Source organism: Pistacia vera, unplaced genomic scaffold, assembly GCF_008641045.1.
Source record: "Pistacia vera cultivar Batoury unplaced genomic scaffold, PisVer_v2 Contig491, whole genome shotgun sequence".
NCBI classification, from domain to species: Eukaryota; Viridiplantae; Streptophyta; class Magnoliopsida; order Sapindales; family Anacardiaceae; genus Pistacia; species Pistacia vera.
In genome coordinates this window covers 513475-538581 of record NW_022196325.1, presented here as the reverse complement: position 1 = coordinate 538581, position 25107 = coordinate 513475, and the positions used below count along the sequence as shown (strand labels likewise).

Sequence of the window (25107 nt, the reverse complement as noted above, 5' to 3'; positions counted from 1 at the left end):
AATTATGCAGTCCAGAACCATTAATTTCAGCCTACAACAGGTGGACGATTTTTGCCAAGGGGCCTCCAATTCATGGTTCTGGACTGCATTTTTGCCCAATTGATGCAGGTAAAGGTGGCTGGGATTTTAAATATAAAATCCTAGCCACCTTTACCTGCATAATTTGGGCAAAAATGCAGTCCAGAACCATGAATTGGAGGCTGGAATTACATGGTTCTGGACTGTATTTTTGCCCAAATTATGCAGTCCAGAACCATGTAATTCCAGCCTCCAATTCATTGTTCTGGACTTAATTTTTGCCCACATTATGCAGGTAAAGGTGGCTGGGATATTAAATTTAAAATGCATCATATAACACATAACCAAAGAAATCCCATTCAAACACATACAGAAATCAAACAGCTCTTAATATGACTCATCCCAAGAATGTGGATTAAATTTGATAGTATACTGTTAAAAGTGGGATACATGGTTATGCTGTATGTGTTTGTGATAGTACTTATGGATATGTTTTTTGCAGGGTTTTAGAAGGAAGCAGAAAATGGTAAGAGCAAAAAACACAAGCACTCCGGATGCAGGCTCTTCGTCATCTGGAGTCCAATTTCAAGACAGGCAACATAAAAAGCAATACAAAGAGATGGCGAAAAGAGATATTTGTCTTGGAAAAAGTTTGGATATAGGATTTATAAGTAGTTTGGGTTTAGGTGATGAGATTAATGGTTGGATTCGTAATTTGAAATGGGAGTAGTTGGCGAGTATTACATATGACGGATATAAGCATTTGATTTACGAGTTTTTTAGTAGTTTGGAAGTTGTGGAGACAAGTACTGATGATTTACCGCCGTATACAATGTTTTTTAGATTAAAGAANATCTTATGCTCTATTGATCTGCAGATGAATTCAGCAGAGAACCTTCAAATCCTGTTTCTTTAGCGGAGGGAGATGAGCAGCCAATTGAGCCCATCTCTGATATTGGCATCGACAAAATCAATGTTCTTATGTTTAATAATGGAAAATGACCATTTTAAATGCATATTTTGTTCAGTGAATTTATGATCTGTTCGTTATTTAATCCACTTTGAGTACATTTTGAGAAAGTAAATATGGAAAATGAATTAACTTCACAAGCTTATAGCTGGAATTTTTTGTGTCCATCATGATCAAATACATAAAAGCAGTAATAAAACTAAAGACAAGGTGAACAACTACATTACCAAATTTTGATGGAAAGTTGGAAGTTTCTCGAGTCATTTTATACAACTATTATTCATGAAAAAGGATTCCGCTCTAAACCCTTTTCTCATCCTAATGCATGTGAAAAACTCTAAAAATAACAAGAAGAATTTGATCAGCTCCTGCAGAATAACTCCATGTGTATGGTGAGGGTCAATGGCATTGCACGGCGAATCTCCATCTTCATGTGAAGTCGAGGACACTGCAAGGCGAATCTCCATCTTCATGTGAAAAAGCCATATAGATATTAGAAAACAGCTAAAATCACCATGTCGATGGACTAGCCAACATATTTGTATCGTACAACTTGTCACCCTAAAGATGGCAAAGTTTGAGTAAACATATAAGAGATATAAGAGAAATGAGTTGCTGAAAAAGTGCTGGGCAGGCAATGATACGTATAAATTGTCATTCCTCCAGCAGACAGCATTCTGCGGAAGTATATTTCTCCTCCTGGTTAAAGTTGAGCATAAAAAAGTGGCATACCCATCGCTGCAACCACAACCATTTCCCATACATTCTCTGCTTAGATGTTGTATGGCTCAATATCAGGTTTAAGAATCATCCCTTGCCTTTACTATCAGTTGAACCCTCTTCTGAAAGCATTTTCTTCATTTTCTTATTCAGAGTTTTATCAAAGTTGCAGCTTGATATCGATAACACCTGGTTCAGCAAGACTGTCACTCCACACTCCTTTACGCGTGCATACCGAGGTTTGATTCTCTCTTCTAAACTGTAACCGAAATACTGAGGGAACTTTACCAGCTCTGACTTGTCATAGTCCATGGTCAAAAAGAACTCCCATTTGGGTATCAAGTTCTCTTTCAAGCTGAAAGTATACAAAGCTCCATATCTAGAAATCATGATCCCAATTTCCTCCATCCTGAATCCCCTCTCGATGAAAAATTCTGTCACAGGCTTAAGATTGGCCTCAATACTAAGACCAAGAATCTGAGGACATCGCTGGAGAAGAACGGGAATGTCAACTCCTAATGATCGGAAATACTCGGCTGTCGGTCGTAGCTTGTCTTCAACACTGTAACTTATAATGTTTGGGCACCGAGTTAAGATCTTACCTATGCTCTCAGCTGAGAGGCCCATCTCATAGAGGAAATCTACAGTTGACTTAAGCTTCTGCCTGCTATAAGTTAAAAGTGCGGGAAACCTGTATATAACTTTTGCCCACTGTTTCTTGTCCACACCCAAGTCTTCTAAGAATATCATGGTGGGTATTAGGTTTTCAGAGAGACTAATTCCACATAGTTGAGGCCTTTTAGTAAGAATTACAGGAATATCTGATTTAGGTACCCCAAGATCAAGAAGAAACTCAACGACAGGCTTGATTTTTCCCTCCAAACTGTAGTAGGCAAAAGCAGGAAATTTGCGTGTAATTAACCTGATCCGCTCAAGGTCCATGCCAAGCTCTATGAGGTAGAGAACTTGAGGGCGGAGATCTCCCTCAGGCCCTTCCTCACTCATTCGAGACACGGCTTTTAGCTTCTTGGAGTCAACAGTGGGATGGGATGGAGAAACTTGTGCCAATGGCTTTTCCTTAACGGGTGCATTAGGAAAGTTCTCAACTAATTCTACTAGAATGTTCCCATATTCTTCATGGAGAGTTTCAAGGTACGGTATAAGGGCATCCCTAATCTCAAGAGTTGTGAGCTCTCTTCCTGCAATGTCAATTAAAATTTGATAAGCTGGGGAGCCTGATAAGAGAAAGAGACACCAACAAAACAGTTGTCACAAAAAAAGTAAAATGTCACAATCGAACCTACTAGATACCGAGATTTATGAACTGAATGGAGCCTTGAGACAAGATGGTCAATAAAAAGATCTGATTTATTGATGGTTCTTGCAGCAAAGGCCTTGCTCAGACCTTGTTTCTTCAAGAATAAGGTTAAGACAGCCTTGGCTTCTTCCTTTTCAGCTGCTAACAAGGTTGGAGACACTACTCTNCTCGCTCTGCTGATGATTCTTTCCCTATAAAGTAGCATAACACATTAATAATCAAGTAAATATTATAATAAACTTCAAATACGTAAATAATCTTTAAAAAACAAATATCATGTTAGAATGGATGTATAACTCATACCAAGTCTTTGTTTTCGCAGTTTTTTATTTTTAGCCCTACGTACAATTTTGTCAACCTTCGATTGTTTTCTTTTGCATGGAGGACGACTTTTGCTGCGAGCTACCCGTGGACTATTAATTAGACTATTCTCCTCCTTTGGAAGATTGTCCCCCTCTTTACTACCAAACCCTCCCTCACTTTCCTTCTGCTCCAACTGATTTTTCACTCCAGTAATCAATTCTATCAACATGTTATAGTCTTCCTCATTGTTTGATGTCATATCAGCTACTGTCAGCATTAGATTAGACAACTTCTCAAAACGCTGTCCCTCAACGTTTGTGCTCCACCTATTATAACTTACCTTGATTTTCGTATGACATCTTTTTATGTTTTTCCTCCAACGCCGTAGAATGTACTTATCTGGAATGTGTGAAACCCTTTTATGAATCAACACAATAANAGATAGACTAACTGAGCACAATGAAGGCCTTTGGATGAGGATTTTAGGAATGTCTGATTTAGGTACCCCAAGATCAAGAAGAAACTCAACTAGTGGTTTGATTTTCCCCTCCAAGCTGCAGTAGCCAAAATCAGGACATCTGCGTGTAATTACCTTGATCTGTTCAAGATCCATGCCAAGCTCTAAGAGGTAGAGGAATTGAGGGCGTAAACCTCCAACTGTGCCAATCTCAATCATTCGAGAGACAGATTTTGGCTTCTTAGAGTCAAGAGCAGAACCAGATTGAGAAACTGATGTGGCTGGCGTTTTTTCACTAGGTCCATTAGAGACCACCTTTGGCTTCTTGGAGTCAAGGGGAGCAGAAAAGGATTGAGAAACTGACGCAGCTGCCTTTTCTTTAACAAGTGCATTAGAGACCCCTTTCGGCTTCTTGGAGTCGGGGGTGGAAAGGTGTTGAGAGACTGACGCAGCTGACTTGTCTTTGACAGGTGTATTAGGAAAGTTCTCCACTAAATTTACGACATTTCCATGCTCTACAAGAAGAGAATCAATATAAGGAATAAGAGTGTCCCTGATCTCAAGAGTTGTGAGCTCTCTTCCTGTATGGCAAGCAAATTTTGATTAGTGGGAAAAATAAGAATTAGAAACAAAAACACTTAGAAAAAAATAGCCAAAAATAACTAGTACATATTGCAATCGAACCTACAAGATACCAAGACTTATGAACAGAATGAAGCCTTGAGACAAGGTGGTCGATGAAAAGATCTGATTTAGTGACGGTTTTTGCAGCAACTACCTTGCTCAGACCTTGTTTCTTCAAGAACAAGGATAACACAGATTTGACTTCTTCTTTTTCAGCTGCTAAAAGGGTTGGAGGCACTACTATTGAGTTGATCGATCCATTTCCAAAAGAAAGTGCTGCTTTTATATCACAACATGGTATTAATACTAAAAAGAGTACAAGAACATGTGAATACAGATAAGTTTAGCTTCTATATGAGTGTAATACTACTCGAAGAACCGCATGCTTACCAAGCTTTGCTTGGCAAAAGAAGAGTTTCTCAGGAAAAGTAAGTTGAGTCCTACAGAAGAATAAAAGGACGTCAATGCTTGAGCTAAGAAAAATAAAACAGAAGAAATATAGGTATTAAAACCCAAAAAAAAAAAAGGTGAATTCACCATATAATAGCACAGAATAAGCAATTTCCTTTTGACCAAATAACTTAAGCAAGAGCTTTTCCCTTTTCCCTTTCTCCTTCTCTAGATTAAATAAATGCAAATGAGTTGGATATAATTTAAATAGCAGCACCCATGGTATCTATCACCCCAAAAACTTATAAACCAAAGAACAACAGGACAAGATTTTGCTTTTTGTAACAATAATTTTCAAAACTGAAGCCAGTACGGAAATTAAGGGAAAAAAACACCTCTACCCGGGCGATGCAAAGAGTTCCTCTAAAGAGAGATGAAAACCGGACAAGGGCTTGCACAAAGGGCTTTCATTTCATCTTCAAGAAGGGTGTAAACAGAAACTTTTATCAATACAAGAACTCAGGTTCAAACGACAGGACAACTTATATGACTCCATTACATATCCAAGTAATGGTCCCAATAACAAGAAGATAGCATTACCACGCGACAACAATCATTACACTGTACCTGATTAAATCGACTTTAGAATGTGCAAAATTCATCCAATTTGTACAAGAACAATAAATTTTTACACAAGACTCATTTCAGTAACATACATCTGCATTGTTCATAACCTTACCATTATCACAGTTCACGGTGCATAAATAGAGTATCAACTCTTCAACCCATTAAAAGTCAAATCTTTACATAATTTGGTTTTCAGCAATAAATTTGAGAAAACACAAACTATTAGAAACTCAGTCCACGGGAGAGTCCAAACCCAAAAGGACGGCCTGATAGGTGAAAAAGCCCCTAGGTTTGGTACCACACTTGGTGGGTGTGAGATCCCGATAGGGATCCTAAATTGCACCGCCCCTTCAGAGCCGGACATCCACAACGGCTTCACTACTATGACAATTGAACCGATGACAGCCCTTTCCCCCTTTGGGGGCTTCACTCACCTATCAGTCATTCAATGGATATTGCACTTTAATCTAGCTATAGAAGCCTTCCATAGCCAAACTCCCAACGAAAAGCACTATGTTATAACTCAAGCCAAAGGAGAGTCCAACCGCAAAAAGCCGATCTGATAGGTGGAAAGAGCCCTAGGTTTAAGTACCACACCTTGGTTGGGTGTGAGATATTGGATCCTAACACAACCCAATATAAACTTGATCCTTCCAGTTAACATTCAGAGAGAAAACATAAGAATCATTTTGGTGCAAAGGAATGTCAGGAAATTTAAGAAAAAACAATCCAGTACAAATAGCAGTAGTGAATAAAGTTAACGAAAAGGAATGAAAATATTAGCTCAACTCAACTTCAAGCCAATTTGCCTACAGATTTATATTTTAAATTGAGAAAAAAAAAACAATTGAAAGATGATAATAAGAACGCAATTCCCCTACCAGCAGGACGCAATGGGGAGTCTACTTCAGCTGCGAAGCCCTTCATTCACTCTTCTCAGTTTCTCTCAGATGTGAGTTGATGGGAACTTATTCAAAGGTCGGCGTAATATTATATAGTTTATGTCTACGGGTTTGATATTGAAAATGATTTAGTTTGGAGGACTTATTGCAGTACTTTGGTTTGGGATCATTTGGATAGTTTACTCATGACAACTACAATGAAACATCTAAAACACACTTTAGTTATAAAACTATCTCTGAACCCCTTTTAAGATTTGTTTAATACTGGTGACATTTCTAACACAAGCCGACAAGAATATAGGTGGTGCTAATGCAAAGATACTGATCAGCAACTATATACTCTAAGATGTTTCTGTTTTGTCTTTGAGTTTTTGGGTAATGTACTTAGTCATTGTGTATATTCTATATTGTTAACCATAATAAGATTACGGAGTGATGATGAACAACTCTGTGGTGACTTATAAAATCATCTCATGTCTAATTGCATTACATTGCTGTAAACTGTTTCTTATACTACCAAATATTGGTGAAAAACTTCTTTATCTTAATAATAATACTAAACCTAACGAACCCCTCTCCACTCAAACCTGTGGGAGTTCGGGATGGTTGGTCAGAGGAACATTATAGATAGACGAGATCTCATGTGAACTGACGATTGTGAGTGACACGTGAAACGGGTTTTTGGTGGAGAGAAGTTAATGAGAAATGTTTTGAGTGAGGGTTACTCTATCTTAATGAACTCTACATGATTAATTGGACGTATCTTCAATGATGGTCACATACAAGCAGTAATAGCACATCTCCCTTTAATTTTTGTGTTCGAAAACTCAAAATTTTACACCACAAAACATTCAACTTCACTTAATGACATTAGTGGAGTAAAGGGTTCAGATTGAAAATTTTTCTATAAACTATTGGGGTTCTAATAGTTGTTCCCGTTTGGATTACACTAATCGCACTTATTTAATTACCGGAATTTCGAATCTCGGACCCAACAAAAAGATCCTTGATCCTTCAAGAGACCCTCAATTCTTTCTTCATTCAAAACGCAGCGTAAAGGTAAGCCATTCTTTCCCACTTCTTTTTCTGTTTAATTTGTTTGATGTTTTTCACTCTGCCATGTTTATGATGAATAACCCATTTTTATCTGAGCATGTTTGATTGATCCTTCATTGTGGTCTCATCTTGTGACCTAATTTGTATTTCTGTATCTGCCATAACAAGTTTGCTATTTATAGCTCAAACTTTAGTAACTTTATTGTAAAGTTATCAAAGCAAGAGGTCCTGTGTTGAATTATCCAACATGGTTTATGGGTTTGGTTAAGTTTTTGGTGTGATTGTGTTTAAAGATTTGGTGTAAATGAATTTGGTTGGCTATGTCTTGGTGTTTCCAGTGTATGAATTTTAGACTGAGCGCATTTCTGAACTCAATTGTTAAAAAAATAATATTAGATCTTAAACTGTTGTATAGCATTTAATTGGTTTGCTATGGTTCTTGTGGATTTCCCGGTTTTTTTCTCTTTTATGAATTAAGGACAATGAATTTTATACATTAACTGAAAAGGCAAAAAATTGTCACGGGCATGAGGAGACAATCTGAAACTGTTTATACATGTCTCTCTTGGTATTCTCTTTAGAAAGGTTTTTTTCTATTTTTCTGAGGATAGATTGTTAGCAATTTATAATGATCGGTTACTAAAGCTGATTTATTGTTTTTGGTCCAGTAATAGAGGTGAAGTTTTAAGAGGAAGGTGATGGAGGATCGGACTTGGTTAATAGCCAGAAGGCTATATAGTTTTCAAAGAGAAGCGAGAGCAATTGTGTCATTTTTAGATCATGATGACAAGGGCTTATTCTGGTTTGGTCCTAAGACTTCTGAAGTTTATGGCTTGATTGGATCGAACTTACCACGGCCGTTCACTACAGTGGTTGTAGTTCTTCTATTGATTGTTGCGTTTAATAGATCAGTAGTTATGTAGAATTGTTGCAATTTAATTATGAATCACTTAGTTATGAAAAATGTAAGGAAATCAAGAACAGTAAAAATCTGGAAAGGATTAGAATTTGACTGCTTTAGATATCTCGAAAAGTAAAGAAGATCCTGTACTCGTTATTTCTGATGAGGTTTTATGAAGAAATTCTGATGAGTTTTGTTTGGAGCTACTGAGTCTCGGACACACTTTGATCATTCTTTGTAAAAGTTCTTTTCTGGTATGGGCTATGTTCTCAACGCTGGTTACATGCAATTGAATTTCTTACTACCTAGACCAGGTCAGTTGAATATTGAATCTAGGTTACTACTAGACATAATTAAATTTCAAACTCCAAAGACACAACTCTTAAACCTGTCCAGTACATGAATGAAACTTGGGAAGATCTTCTTGTGTGGGATTTTTGTCATTGGATTAATTTTGAGTGTTATTGATTGTAATATGACTATGTTGGTTATTTTGTTTTGCAGGTATTGGGCGTTGGGGTGCCAGCGTACGCGATGGTGACAGAGTATTAGCACTATTCTTTTTTACATTGGCCTCAATTCAGGTCGGCTATTCATCAACTTCCTAAATACAATGTTTGGTAAGTTTTGACCTCTGAGTCTGCATCTCTAGCAAGTATTTTACGCCTGCATCTATCGCCGGTTCAGATGTCAAAGTCATGATCATAGAGATAAACATATGTTCATAAACATTTTACGCCTCGTTCATGACGGCAATGTACCTTTATGTAATCTTATGCTCAATTGATCGCAGAGAATTCAGCAGAGGAAACTTTCAAATCCTGTGTTCTTTTAGCGGAGGGAGATGAAGCAGCCAATGATGCGCCATCTCTGCATTTGGCATCGGACAAATCATAGGTTCTTAGTTAATAATGGAAAAATGCCCATTTTTAAATGCATATTTTGTTCAGTGAATTTATGATCTGTTCGTTATTTAATCCACTTGGTACATTTGAGAAAAGTAAAATATGAAAATGAATGTAACTCACAAGCTATAGCTGGAATTTTTTGTGTCCATCCATGATCAAATACATAAAACAGTAAAAACTAAGACACAGGTGACCAACTACATTACCAAATTTGATGGAAAGTGGAAGTTTTCGAGTCATTTATATAACTATATTCAGTGAAAAGGATTCCCTAAACCTTTTCTACTAAGTGCATCGTGAAAAAATCTAAAAATAACCAAGAAGATTGATCAGCTCCTGCAGAATAATCAATGTTGTATGGTGAGGGTCAATGGCATTGCACGGCGCACACTCGCCCACTTCATGTGGAAGTCGAGGCACCCAATGCAAGAGGCGACATCTCCCCCATCTTCATGTGAAAAAAGCCATATAGATATTAGGAAAACAGCTAAAATCACCATGTCGATGGACTAGCCAACATATTTGTATCGACAACTGTCACCCTAAGATGGCAGAGTTTGAGTAAACATGTAAAGAGATTAAGAGAAATGGAGTTGCCCGAAAGGTGGGAGCTAGGGCAGGAAACGATATTAATTGTCATTCTCCAGCAGACAGCATTCTGCGGAAGTATATTTCTCCTCCTGGTTAAAGTTGAGCATAAAAAAAGGGCAATTACCCATCGCTGCAACCACAACCATTCCATACATTCTCTGTTAGTATGTGTATGGCTCAATATCAGGTTAAGAATCATCCCTTGCCTTTAATATCAGTTGAACCTCTTCTGAAAGCATTTCTTCATTTCTTATTCAGAGTTTTATCAAAGTTGCAGCTTGATAAGAGAAACTGGTTCAGCAAGGTGTCACTCCACACTCCTTTACAGCGTGCAATACCGAGGTTTGATTCTCTCTTCTAAATGTAACCCGAAATACTGAGGGAACTTTACCAGCTCTGACTTGTTCATACTCCATGGTCAAAAAGAACTCCCATTGGGTATCAAGTCTCTTTCAAGCTGAAAGATATACAAAGTCATATCTAGAAATCATGATCCCAATTTCCTCCATCCTGAATCCCTCTCGATGAAAAATTCTGTCACAGGCTTAAGATTGGCCTCAAACTAAGACCAAGAATTGAGGACATCGCTGGAGAGAACGGGAATGTCAACTACATGATCGGAAATATCCTCGGCTGTCGGTGTGAGCTGGTTTCAACACTGTAAATTAATGTTTAGGGATCGAGTTAGAATCTGTACCTATGCCTCGGCCTGAGAGGCCATCTCATAGAGGAAATCTACAGTTGATAAGCTTCTGCCTGCTATAAGTTAAAGTGCGGGAACCTTATCTAACTTTTGCCCACTGTTCTTGTCCTCACACACCCAAGTTCTAAGAATATCATGGTGGGTATTAGGTTTCAGAGAGACTAATCACAAGTTGAGGCCTATTAGTAAGAATTACAGGAATATCGATTTCGGTACCCCAAGATCAAGAAGAAACTACAACGACAGGCTTGATTTTTCCCTCCAAACTGTAGGCAAAAGAGGAAATTTGCGTGTAATTAACTTGATCCGCTCAAGGTCCATGCCAAGCTCTATGAGGTAGAGAACTGAGGGCGAGATCTCCCTCAGGCCCTTCCTCACTCATTCGAGACACGCTTTAGCTTCTTGAGTCAAGTGGGATGGGATGGAGAAACGTGCAATGGTCCACATGGCTTTTGGTTTTCTTAACGGGTGCATTAGGAAAGTTCAACTAATTCCGACTAGAATGTTCCCATATCTTCATGGAGAGTTCAAGGTACGTAAGGGAATCCCTAATCTCAAGAGTTGTGAGCTCCTCCTGCAATGTCAATTAAAATTTGATAAGCTGGGGAGCTGATAAGAGAAAGAGACCAACAAAACAGTTGTCACAAAAAAGTAAAATGTCACAATCGAACCTACTAGATACCGAGATTTATGAACTGAATGGAGCCTTGAGACAAGATGGTCGATAAAAAGATCTGATGTATGATGGTTCTTGCAGCAAAGGCCTTGCTCAGACCTTGTTTCTTCAAGAATAAGTTAAGACACCTTGGCTTCTTCCTTTTCAGCTGCTACAAGGCTGGAGACACTACCTTAAGCTGAACGGTCCATCTACCCAGACTCAGCTGTCATTATAAACACAGTGTGAGTTACAAAACAAAAGGCATATATACAAATGCACTAACTTTTAGGTTTATAGGAGGTAGGAACAGCACTAGAAAAGACTGCTAGCATACAAACTTTGCTTGGCAAAAGAAGAGCTCTTCAGGAAAAGTAGGTCGATCCTCAGAAAGATGAAAGGAAGTGAAGCACTGTTAACAAAAATGAGCAGAATAAAAAAAACTATAGAGAAATGGAGGATTGGGATTAGAAGATTCTTAGTTCAACAAAACTTATCAAATGCAATTTACTTGCACTTCGAGGACTTCACAAATTTCTACACTATCACACGACATAGAAGTATTCTTAAATTCAAGACACTCTTATCTTTATGCATCTATATATAATAAAGGTATATATATATGGCCTGGAAACACACTAAAAAAGACTACAAGTGTCTATTCAATAACACTGGGACACAATGTTGATCCATGATCTTATCTTTTATTTTTCCCTCACCACCCAACTCCATATCTTTTTGTTGGCACCAACTCAACCATAGGTTATTGCATGCACGAATAGACAAGCTCTGTTCAATTCTATCCTAATGTCTACAGCATTCATTTAATTCTACTCGGAAAACAGTTCTGATGACTCAAAAGCACCCTTAAATGTATGATAAAGCTTTGATAGGAGCACTAAAAAAATAATAATAAAAATCTAACAGTGCTTCAGGGAATGCACCCTCAAAGAACTTTTCAAGACTATCAGTACAAAAAAAAGTGCTTTCGCCAAGCTTTTTCCAGTAACCAAAAACATTCCACGCCACAAGCACCCACAATCACCCCCCCACCACATTTGAATTAGATGCGTAACTTAACATGAGTGACATCTCAAAACCTAAATAACAAAAATAAAATCAATACATGCAGCTATCTTAACCACCTCTAACAGTGCTTCCACGAAGCACTTATGTAAAGTACTTTTTCAAGACCAAACAGCTTCTGTCCACCACAAGATAACACAAAAAAAAAAATGCTTTTGCAAGAGAAAAGCACAGTAAACACTCCCAAATAAACCCTAAACTCTCCATTTCAAACCATTGAATTCAGAAATCATCAACCTAAACTAAACTATGTATGACATCTCAAACACAAAATAACAAATCAAAATCAAGATGCATCGTTTTCCAATACCTATACCCTTTAACTTCAAATCATAACAACTCCAATATAAACAAATGCTACAATTAATCATAAATTAAAAATAAAAAACTACCTTGTAATGAAGAATGTCCTCTTAAAAATAGAAGAAACTCTGAAGATTGAATTGCACAAGGGCCTTCATCTTCAATTCAAGAAAAAACACAAACCTGCATAAAAGAAATTTCATGTTAAAGTTAAATCTTTAGATAAATGGTCTGAACCACCATCAAATCAAAAACAAAGAAACCCAGAAACCAAATTCTTCTAAGCCACACAAAGAACTTAAAACTGAAAGAAGTGATAATATCTGGCTCAACAAGCTCAAAAGACTAGACATTTAAGTTAAAATTAAAATCTTTACATAAATGGACTAACTCCATCAAAATCAAAAAACAAAAGCAACCCGAAACCAAATTCTTCTAACCTACACATAAGAACTTAAAACTGAAAGAGAACTGATGGCTCTAGAGTTCAAAAGATATAAATTCTGTAAATTTAAGAATCTTTACATCAATGACTAACCTCCGTCCAAATTAAACAAAAAACAAGCAAACCCAGAAACCAATTCTCTAAGCTACACATAAAGAACTTAAACAGAAATAAGTGATAATATTTGGCTCAACAAAGCTCAAAAGACTAGACATTTCAGTTAAAATTAAATCTTTACGTAAATGGACCGAACTCCATCAAAATCAAAAAACAAAAGCAACCCAGAAACCAAATCTTCTTAGCCACACATAGAGAACTTAAACTGGAAGATTGATATACTTGGCTCAACAAGTAACAAGACTGAAAGAAAGAAAATCAGAATGGGATCTTACAAGCAATGGAAAACGGGGTTTGATTCTGCAGCGTAAGCAGAACTGTTCACTGAGTCACCGAGAATGAAGAAAGATTTTTTCAATGGAGGGTTTATACCACTGGCGATCCACTTATCTGGATATTCTTGTTGTATATTGCTGCCGAATGTTATTGGTCAAGACTCAGAGGCTCATGGCAATGTGGACAATGACAGTTGAATCAGCTTTCTCTTTTTTCTCTATATTCGCCTTTTTCTCTTTTATTTTTTAAAATAATTTAGAAATTCCGGCCTCTCTGATGGAAACGAGTCGAAACTGAAAACCGTCCATTAAGATTTTTGGATATATGTCTGGAAATTTGAGTTCAATCCATTTAGATTACTAATAGGAGTGACCCTATCAAACTCATTCAAAGAATTTTTCTGACTATCAAATTTATAACCTAAGCGATTAATTGAGTGTAGCACAAACTGATCGACACTGTATCATAAAAACAAAAAAAACAAAAAATAAGTAAAGAGTTGAATTGAAATCCCTTCAACCTTAGTCATTTGGTTATTGATCCACACATTTATTATATTAACTTACTTCGAAGCTATGTAATATTCAGCCTCAATATAGTTAGGATGAGTTCATCAAGTTAGACCACTTGGTTTACCAACTATCATCTTCAAATAACAAGCTCAATTTAAACTCTGAGTTTTTACATAGTTCAAGTTTATAGTTTAAATATATTAGATTTAAAATTGTTTAAATAATACATACATAATATAACTCAACCATCTAATTTCTCGGGCTACTAAAGGTCGAAATAATTATACATTTATTGCTTGTTAAGTGGATAAGAAGAATATGCAAGAATAAACAATGCTACAGTACACCGGTGTTTTTACACCGAAATTTGTACGACTGACGTGTGTGCTGGACTCAACCATCAACGTGTTTTGCGTTATTAAATTTTATCTACATGAACGGCCGTTCCAAACATATGGACGGCGTTCATAATATGGACCAGGTCAATATTATATGGATGGGGGTCCATTTTACTAGGATGGACAGGCGTCCGATTTTAGAGGACGCCCGTCCATTGCTAAACACAAAGAAACAATATTAAAAAAAAATTAGGGACGAACATTCACAGGTCTAGAACAGTGTCCTAACACATTGGACGGGCGTCATATGTAATGGCGGCCATCCTTGTTATAAAATATGAAAATTTTTAAAGAAAATGTGGGACGCCCGGTCACAATTTTGTGAGTCAGGGGCGTCTAAGTGTGGAGGGCGTCCGTATAGAATGGGACGCCCCGTCCATTAATTCGGTTTAAAAATTTTAAAAAAATATGTTTGGACGTCGTCCAGTCCTTAGGGACGGGCGTCCAATGTAAGTAGGACGACCTTCCATACTTAAGGGACGGGCGTCCATTCCCTTAGGGATGGTCGTCCCTAAGGAATGGGACGGTGCGTTCCCACTCTAATTAAACTAAAAAATTAGAATTAAAAAAAAGTTTTAGGTTATTTAAAACTTTTAAAATCAAAAATTAGAATTAAAAAAGTTTAGGTTTATTAAAACTTTTGGGGAAAGTTTTGAAAAAAAAAAGGGCAACGGTCTTCTTATTCTTTCTTCATCTGCGCTCTAGTTCATGGGGTTGCTAATCTCATCTGCCGACGCTCTGGTTCATCGTTTCTCATCTCAAAAACAAAACAGCCGCCCCCGGTAATAGGACACTTCCGTTTTTCAATATTTTTTCAATTATATATATATATATATTTTTTTTTTTTTTTTATGGTGGATGAATGTGTTGATTTACATTTGGTTGAAATGGAGTTGATTTGATAAAGAGAATCCAGTCAATTTAGGTGGACTAGTTTGTGTGATTGACAATAGAAGTGTTTGTTTGGGTGTTAGAAAAACTGCTATATGCAATCAGTGACAGGAGGGATCTTTGATTTATTCATGAGTGTTGAAAAACTAACCAATACGAGCTTTGTATATTATAAAACCAATCATAACAATGTCATAGGGTCACAGCTTCACTGAGGTGTGTGGGTTTCATATTTTATAAGGGTTGTTATTAATAGATAGTATATGTATTGGGTCTTATGTGTTCGGGAGGAAGAATCAGGCTTGCCACATTGTTGAGGGGGAGCTGTGAGAGGGAGGGAATCTATAGGTCACAGCTTCCTGAGGTGTATGGGTTTCATAGTTATATAGTATGTTTATTAATATATAGATTATTATTTGGGCTTATGTGTTCGGGGAGGATCTCAGGCTGATGCCACATGTGAGGGGAGCTGTTGAAGAGGGAGGAATCCTCAGTTGTAGAGCCCTGCTTTTTGCTGCAGGCTATTGTACATAAATAGAAAATTAGAATTCATTTTTCCATCGACAACTTAATTGAGGTGAGTAGATCATATAGTACATGTATGGATCAATTGAACGGGAAAAAATAATGATTTTGAATGTTGTATGCCTTGTTTAACTTGAATAATGAGACTGTTTGTTGCCGATGATATAGACAAGAAAGAAAGAGAGAGGTCATGAGGCCCATAATTCCAAACAGGAGGGGCCATGGCTGTAGGCAAATGGGAAATGTTTGGTCAGTTAATAAAGAAACATACTTTGCCTGGACGAAAAGTGGAGGAAGAAAATAATAGAAAGACTTACTTATGGTTCTCATAAGCTTTACTTTTTCTTGGTTTAATTATATGTCTTTTTCTCATTCAATTCACTAACTTCATGTGATAATAACTAATAAAAGAAAAGAAAAGTCTGTGGCTATGGTGGGACTTGGGGCTGGGGCTTGGGCTGTGCGTGCAAGACACTAAAGTCAAGGAAAGACGAGTGGAATAAACTCTTAATAAGTTTAAATTATTCAGTTTTGTTTAGAGGACCTTCAAAGAAAGTTACATGTCTGTTCTCTCTTTCTTTAGAGTCCACCTTCTACTTGTTAGAGATTATTATTCCATCACCTGGTAGTGGGCATCTTGCTAAGTCTATACCTACATTTGAATCTAAACTTGCACAGTATGTTTGTGGAATAATGCTATAATAATCGTACTCTTCTCATTATGTCTTCTTTCGCTTCGTTAACACAATTTAGTACGCCATATCGATTACATATTTCCTTGACTAATGGCATTTTTTTTGTAATTAATTTTCATGTTCATTACCTTGGTGATACGTGATAGCCACTTAACAGTTCTTACTGGATGCTCGCAGCACTTGATATTTTTAAATCTCATCGTGCTGTAATGGAGTTTGATTTGAATGGGAGTTCTTTGTTATGTGTTATTATGATGCATGCCAATGATGGCTGGAGTCATGTGTTATGAATTTATTTCGACCGAAATTATATGTAGTGGTGGCTGGTTTTATATGCGTTTAGGGGTTGCATTTTTGTTGAATAAAAGCATGATTGGAGGCTGGAATACATGGTGACGTGCATGTTTGGCCAAATTATGCAAGCTAAAGGTGGCTGGGATTATATTAAAATCCCAGCCACCTTTACGTGCATAATTTGGCCAAAAAATGGAGTTGAGAAGCATGAATGTGGAGGTTGGAATTACCTGGTTTGGACCGCAAAAGGTTTTTTTTGGCCAAATTATGCAGGTAAAGGTGCGGGGATTTTATATTTAAAATCACCAGCCACCTTTACTGCATATTGGACAAAATGCAGTCCAGAACCATGTCATCCAGCCTCCAATGATGCTTCTCGACGCATTGGCCAAAAAATGCAGTTCCAGAAGCAATGAACATTGGAGGCTGGCCATTTACATGGTTCTGGACTGCATTTTGGCCAAATTATGCCAGGTAAGGTGGGCTGATGCCATTCCAGACCATGTAATTCCAGCCTCCAACTCATGCTTTATTCAACAAAAAGATAACTAATAAACGCTATAAAAACCAGCCACCACTACATCGTATAATTCGGATATTGTTCATCAAAGAGACTTTGTTTTTTTGGGAGAAAGGGTCAGCAACAAAAAAAGACTTTTTTACCATTTGATGTAATTCTCTTTTGATTGTCTTGTAATGTGATTGATTTTGATAGTATTTTTTTTACTGTTAAAAAGTGGGAACATGGTTAGCTGCAGGTGTTTGTGTGTTTGATATTGGTTTAATGTCATATATGTTTTGTGTCATATAACATGAAATTACTGAGGATATGTTTTTTGATTAGGGTTTTAGAGAGAAGCAGAAGAAAATGGTTAAGAGCAAAAAAACACAAGCACTCGCGGTGGAGGCTCTTGTCTCGGAGTCCAATTTCAAGGACATGCAACTAAAAAGCAATACAAAGAGATGCGGAAAAGAATATTTGTCTTGAAGAAGTTTGGATAAGGATTATAAGTAGTTTGGGTTTAGGTGATGAGTATTAATGGTGGATCCGAATAATTGAAATGGGAGAAGCAGTTGGCAGAGTATTTACATTGACGGGATATAAGCATTTGATTATAGTGTTTTTTATTACGTTTGGAAGTTATGGGACAAGTATTGATGATTTACCGCCGTATACAATGTTTTTTAAGAGTTAAAGAATCAGAAGGTGTAGTGAGGCCACAGACTTAGCCAAACGGATAGGGAATTGGATTTTGAAGGTTTGGATAACGTACCCAAAACGTGCGGATTCCAGACAAGCTTGGACGGATGTTTCTGGCATAAGGGTTTATCATCTCCACATAGGTGTAAATCTAACGAGAGTTAAGAAATCCTGCCTATGAGAGTTTTCAACAGATTTACTGAATCAAATTTAATTGTAGGAAAGACAAAATGGAGAATGTGAAGTGAAGGCATTTATGTTGATGGAAGAAGCAGCAGTAAACAGGGAAGCAAGTAAATCAGCTCAGTATTGATGAAAAGTTAGGAAGATTAAAGCAGAAAACGTGACATTTATTGGGAGGATGATGTTACGCTCAGATATGTCAGAATGGGTTTTCAGATCACCCCTCAGATAAAGCAATAAGATAACGTTTTCTGCAAATAATTCTGTTGGGGATGTCACATGTCTAAAATGGGTTTGACTAAAAAGATGTGTCACGGGAAGAATAGTGTGATTCGGATGAAATGATGGAGAGGCAACGGTGCGGGAGGGTCCCTGTCCAGAAGGGGGAAATGAGGACGAGTCTATGTGCGGAAAAGAAGAAAACCGAGTTGGGACTGCTGGATCTTCTCAGAATGTAGAGAAATGTCTTCTCCCCAACCTTGATGAATAGTAAGCAGAATTGATCGGATCGAAAGGTTTCAGAAGAGAGGCTTTTTCACGTATGAGAGGAAAAGCAGGAAACAACAGGATAGTTGCCCCCCAAGGATTTCACTAGTTTGCATCAAGAATGAGAAGAAAACGGTTACATCACTTACGGAACGCATGACCGAAATATCCAACATGATGAAGAAATGTCTAAGGCTCATCCTCCTCCAGTCTAGCCTCCACCCCTACACTGGATGAAGAAAATACTGAACAATCTCTGTCTTCTTAACATTTGTGTAGATAATTGGGGAAACGGACTATGAATGTTAATGTAATTATGTGTAGTTCAAATACTGAACTGTAGTACAGAAATATGTTACTTAATGAAGTTTGATTTCAACATATATTCTCCAATTAGCTAACTTCCTCCAATTTCAATGCACTGTTATATTCGCCTATAAATGTTTATGTACGAGCATTATATGTGCGCACAGTATATCTGAAATTGAAAGTGAATAATCTAATAAATGTACGATATATATATTGATAACACAAGATAAGGATAATAATATACTACATACGTTATAGTATGAATTCAACACCCTGCATCAACAGTGTACCTTACCCACACAGCACACCGAAATATAAACAAAACAAGAGTACCAAAGAAAATATCAATACCCTAATATATGAAATGAAAGTAGAATAATACGAAACGAAATATACGATAATATATATGAAATATACGATTAAGGAGATATATATACATTTACGTATATTATGAAGTCAACACTCTGCAATCAACAGTGTACTTTACCCAACAAGCAACAGAAATATAAAACAAAACAACTGATTAAAAAAAGAAAAATCAGAAATCACTAAATCTGAAATGAAATGTAGAATAATCTAAATGAAATATAACGATAAGATATACTGAAAACATTCCGAATAAGGATAATATATACATGTCTTATATTATGATAATGCAACACCCTAACAACCAAAAGTCTACTTTACTCAATCAGCAACAAAAAGAATAAAACAAAACACAATGATTCAGCATATAGATCAAAATGCATATCAGAAATGAACCACAACGCAGAATAATTTCTACCGAACAACAAATGCACCAATGCTCAAACAGGTTAACGATATAAATCGCTCATCAACGAAACTTGTTCATCTGTACATATGCTGTCCAAGACATAAATTACTATTGGCTCTTGAGATTCTGAACCGGGACCAGTGGACAACATCAATGTTTAATAACCACAATTTAGCAATGTTATAGAAAAACTTAAGGTTGTTACATTATCCAACATACATAACACATACTGAGTAGCAAAATATCATTTGACACAACATTGAGTTCCCAGTACAGTTTTAGCAATGTTGTCTTTCGCTCTGATGATCTCTTCTGAATAAAGTAGCATAAACACTTAATAATCAAGTAAATATTAATAACTCAAAACGTAAATAATACTTTAAAAACAAAATCATGTTTAGAATGTGGAGGTATAAACGCTACCAACTCTTTGTTCGCAGTTTTAGTTTTATTTTTAGCCCTACGTACATTTTGTACCTTCGATGTTTTCTTTTGCAATGGAGGACGACTTGTTGCATGCGAGTACCCCGTGGATATTAATAGACTATTCTCCTCTTGGAAGATGTCCCCTCTTTCATACCAAACCTCCCTCACTTTCCTTCTGCTCAACTGATTTTTCACTCCAGTAATCATTCTATCAACATGTTATAGTCTTCCTCACATTGTTTGATGTCATATCAGCTCACTGTCAGCATTAGATTAGACAACTTCTCAAAACGCTGTCCCCAGTTTGTGCTCCACCTATTATAACTTACCTTGATTTGTTTTGTATGACCTTTTATGTTTTTCCTCCAACGCCGTAGAATGTACTTTATTGGAATGTGTGAAACCCTTTATGAATCAACACAATAATGGCATGTGCATAATCCCTTTGAACTCAAACAAATGACAATTTATTACAGCGAATATCACATGAAATTTCTTCAAAGTAAACCAGAAAGGGAACACCGCCGATTACTATCTCCAAACCAAACATCTTCTAAAACCTGATACTCCTCATACGAATCGGACTTTTTAAGAAAAGATAACTTACAATAAATCTTCCCCGCAATCTCTTCTGAAACTCTTTAAATTTGCAGTGTGTATACATTTGAAATTGTTCTCAATGGGGTAAGTAGTTATGCATGGATCCAAGACTTGAAAGATCTAAAATCAGCCTCCCTCTCCTTTTCCACTTATCTCGCCAATGCAATGTCATATTGTTCCACAATTGTTTCAATGTTGTTTGGAATTTACATATCCATCGAAAAATGCATGCATACTTTCACTACGTTGGGTAGTAGACCATACCTGTCCAGAATGTATCTTAAGAAATGCAGGCACCTAACGTACTCTTTCTTATACAATCCAGATAACCATCCATTCTCATGAAGGTTATACAATCAATGAATTTGTTACACGTTTTACAAACTCTTCATGTGCCAACGACTCATACACAATATTTTGTAAAGTAAACTTTATAGTTTCATATTCGTTATACCTTAACTTCTCAGGCAGTTTCTCATTATATGCCACAAACACCACCTACGTCTTTTACGCGGGAAAAATAATCCGATTGCATTTTGCATGGACTTTTTATCTTGATCATGATAATTCCATTAGGAGCAACATCCATGCATTCAAGCCAAGAACGAAACAGTCATACAAATGTCTTTGTGTCCTCGTGTGAAATTAACCCACAGCCCTAACAATGTCGAATGTCCATGATGATCAACCCCCACAAAAAGCCGCAAATGCATATCATACTGTTCGTCAGATACGTTGTGTCGAAGGTCACAAACATCACCAAAATCTTTATATGCGGCCCTACATACTAGCATCAACCCATAGCACAGTTTTCAATCGACTCTCTCATACATCAATCTATACCAAATTGGAATTCTCCTTTGCATTTTCATAAAATACCTAGCATTGCCAAAGCATCTCCAACTCCAAGTCGTAGCCTTCTAACTTTTTCAATGTAATTCCTACAATCTTTTTGTAAAAATGTCAAATTCTTAAACCTCCTGCCTCAACTGAAATGACTGCAAAATTTTTACACGGTCTAATCCAGCTGATCATTAACTTCAAGCCTCCTTTTCACAAAGGCGTATCATTCGGTTTACCTGAAATATCTTCTTTTCGTCGGACTTGTAAGATCATGGTTGTTCAAGCACACTGATTAATTTCCCTTTTTCACCATTCAAAGCTGCACTAATCCGACTCTTACAATCTGTTTTTGCAACGGGTGTTTTTCAAGGTATTTCTACATTTACTTCTCTCCTTCCAGAACAAGAACACGCCAATGTTACGTATCTCATCTCCCCATCATATCCTTTCTTTGACGTAGTATCATTGCTCAAAATCCATTTATTTCCCATACCTTCTGTAATACTTCACCAAACATCAACTGAATCAAACACCATCCAATATGAGCTCCACTTCTTCCTCTGCACATCTGTATCTTCTAATTCATCACCATTCATTTTCCGATTCAATGGTTTTATAATAAAGAAAATTAGAATGTGAACACCATCAATAAAACAATACAATACACCATATTTAAAAAGTTTTCTAAACCATTTAACTCACATATTGAAACGAGGCGAACTGGACTTCCATATTCAGTTATTTCATGCACAACTAATACCAGTTTTGCATTACGAATCTAGTTCACAACTGTCACCAACAATATTATCTATAAACATGTATTCATCCTACACCAAACAAATATTATCGATCAAACATATATTCATCTAAAAAGAATAGGAAACAAAATGAGATATATAAAATAAGTCAAAAATTCTTACCTTAACAAACAAATCCAGCTTTAACAGTTTGATATTACTTTGTTTCAAGGTTATGTCTATAAAACGAGATATTGCTGCTGGTGCTTGATGAGATAGTGCTTCTAGTGCTTGGTTGTGAGGAAGCAACCGGCGTCAAGAATCACAACACGCAACGAAGGAGAAGCTAAGAAAACCAAATGGCGCATGAAGAACAAAAGAAAAACAAATGACGGAGATGAGGAGAAGAGAGAAGAAAAAAATTGGCGCTTAAAAATGAAGGTATTAGAAAAGCCATTCGTTAATATTAATTAAAAAAAAATTCAACAAACTATGGACGCCAGTCATGTACATTGGCGGCGTCCATACTACTTTGGACGGCCGTCCTAGTAGATGGACTGGCGCCATGTAGTTTGGACCGGCCTAGTGATGCGCCAGTCCCTACTAGGGACGGCCGTCATATTTACATTATAGTTAAAAAAAAAAATTTAATAATAAAAAAATTTACAAACTGGGGAACGGGCGTTCCATCACTATGGACAGGCGTCCATATTTATGGACGCCCGTCCTCTGCTAATTGTGGACAGGCGTCAATTTAAGGTCTATTTCAATCGGTCCAACGTGGCGGCTTCACATGTTTCAGTGCAATTTTCGGTACAACTTTTTGGTGGATATAGCATTTTGTCTACCACTTTATGGTAAAATATACCTAAACACGATGTGGGCTTGAATGGGCTCTAAATTGAATTTGTTGGGCCTATTACAATACAAATAGCCTTCCTAGCCTACTGCCCACACCCTCTATACAATGTGCAGTGATTACTATTTAGATTAGTAGTAATTTAACATGTGTTAGGTGATTAGACCACTAATACTAACCCTAGCAAACCCCTCTACACTTCTCACACCTACATGAAAGTTATAATTGGTTATTGGTCAGAACGAGACCTATTATTGGACCGGCGAGACCATGTGAATGACGAATTATGAGCTACCATGTGACGTTTATGAGAGAATTAGTGAGAAGTGTTAGTAAGTGTAGTGTTACTCTGATTAGATTTGTAAAAATTAAAAAATGAAATAAATGAGCTTTCAAAAAAATAAAAAAGTGATTCATGATTATTTTTTTTGTAAATATACCTCATTTATAGTATAGAGAAAGGAAATTTGGCCTTACTCAAAGGGGATTGCAAGTCTGTGAGTTGTAGAGATTTTGTGTCTGAGTTACACCAAATGACCATCTGTGATTAATAGTTTATTGGACCTGCATATATCCAAATCATGGTCCGAACTTCTTCCACGCTATACCCCTTGCCAAGAAGAATTCGGTCACAGGCAATCTATGACCAAGAGTCCCTGGTGATTTTCGAAGAAGCATGGAGACGTCAACCCCTAATGAATGGAAGTACGCAACTGGTCCTTGTCCATACCCAAATCTTCAAGAACATCATGGTGGGTATTAGATTTTTGGATGAAGTAAATGAGCACAATGAAGACCTTTGGATGAGAATGTTAGGAATGTCTGATTTAGGTACCCCAAGATCAAGAAGAAACTCAAATAGTGGTTTGATTTTCCCCTCCAAGCTGCAGAGAAGCCAAAATCACCTTGTAATTAATTACCTTCATCTGCTCAAGATCCATGCCAAGCTCTAAGAGGTAGAGGAATTGAGGGCTAAGCTTCCATTCTAACAGGTGCATTAGAGACCCTTTTTACATTGGCCTCAATTTCATGTCATCTTCTGACTTCCTACAATGTTTAGTAAGTTGTGACCTCCCACTCTACATCTCTAGCAGTGTATGACTTGCGTGTATAGATTCAAAGTCCATAAACATTGTTCGAAACATTTAGTCATCGTTCATGACGGCAATAGTATATTTTATGTAATTACTATTGATCTGCAGATGAATTGCAGCGAGAACTTCAAATACTGTTTCTTTAATGGAGGGACCTGAGCAGCCAATTGAGCCCATCTCTGATATTGGCATCTACAAAATCAATGTTCACATGTTTAACAATGGAAAATGGCCATTTTCATGCCTAATTTTTTCTGTGAGTTTATGATCTGGTTCGTTATTATTTAATCGATTTTGAGTAAATTTTGGATAAGTAAATATGAAAAAAAAAAAGGTTTTAACTTCACAAGATTATAACTTCAATATTTTCGTGTCCGTGATGTTCAAATACTTAAAAGCAGTAATAAAACTCAACGCAAAGCAAACAAATAAATCACCAAGTTTTGATGGAAAGTGGTAGTTTTTCTTGAGTCATTTAATCATGAAAAAGGATACGGACTAAAGTACTAAAACCTTTTCTCATCCTAATGCATGTGAAAAACTTAATTTTATACAAACCATCGCTGCAGAAAAACTCCATGTACAGGTGAAAGTCAATGACATTGCACGGTGAATCTCCATCTTCATGTGAAGTTGAGGACGCGCAAAGCGAATCTCCATCTTGATGTGAAAAAGCATACAGATATTAAAAACAGCTAAAATCACCACGTCAATCGGCTAGCCAACATTATTTGTATCCACAACTTGTCACCCTAAAGATGAATGGCTAAGTTTGAGTAAACATGTAAGAGATATAAGAGAAATGAGTTGCTGAAAACGTGGGGCAGGCAATGATACGTATAAATTGTCATTCCTCCAGCAGACAACATTCTGCACAAGGTATTTCTTCTACTGGTTAAAGGGCATAAA

The 25107-nt window shown here is 36.9% G+C and overlaps 1 protein-coding gene and 1 long non-coding RNA gene across 2 annotated transcripts; both read right to left on the bottom strand.

Annotated features, from left to right (window-relative positions):
* Positions 1 to 1245: 1245 nt before the first annotated feature.
* On the bottom strand, positions 1246 to 24858 carry LOC116105046 (transcription termination factor MTERF5, chloroplastic-like). The gene is made up of 5 exons (XM_031391467.1): positions 24757 to 24858; positions 24294 to 24390; positions 11337 to 11364; positions 3009 to 3190; positions 1246 to 2907 (listed from the first exon to the last, which is right to left on the bottom strand). The coding sequence occupies exons 1-5, from the start codon at positions 24856 to 24858 to the stop codon at positions 1796 to 1798; spliced, it is 1521 nt and encodes a 506-aa protein (XP_031247327.1). The 3' UTR covers positions 1246 to 1795.
* Positions 3987 to 4852, bottom strand: LOC116105004. The gene is made up of 3 exons (XR_004124004.1): positions 4801 to 4852; positions 4475 to 4686; positions 3987 to 4367 (listed from the first exon to the last, which is right to left on the bottom strand). It is a non-coding gene; the product is annotated as an uncharacterized LOC116105004 (long non-coding RNA).
* Positions 24859 to 25107: the final 249 nt, after the last annotated feature.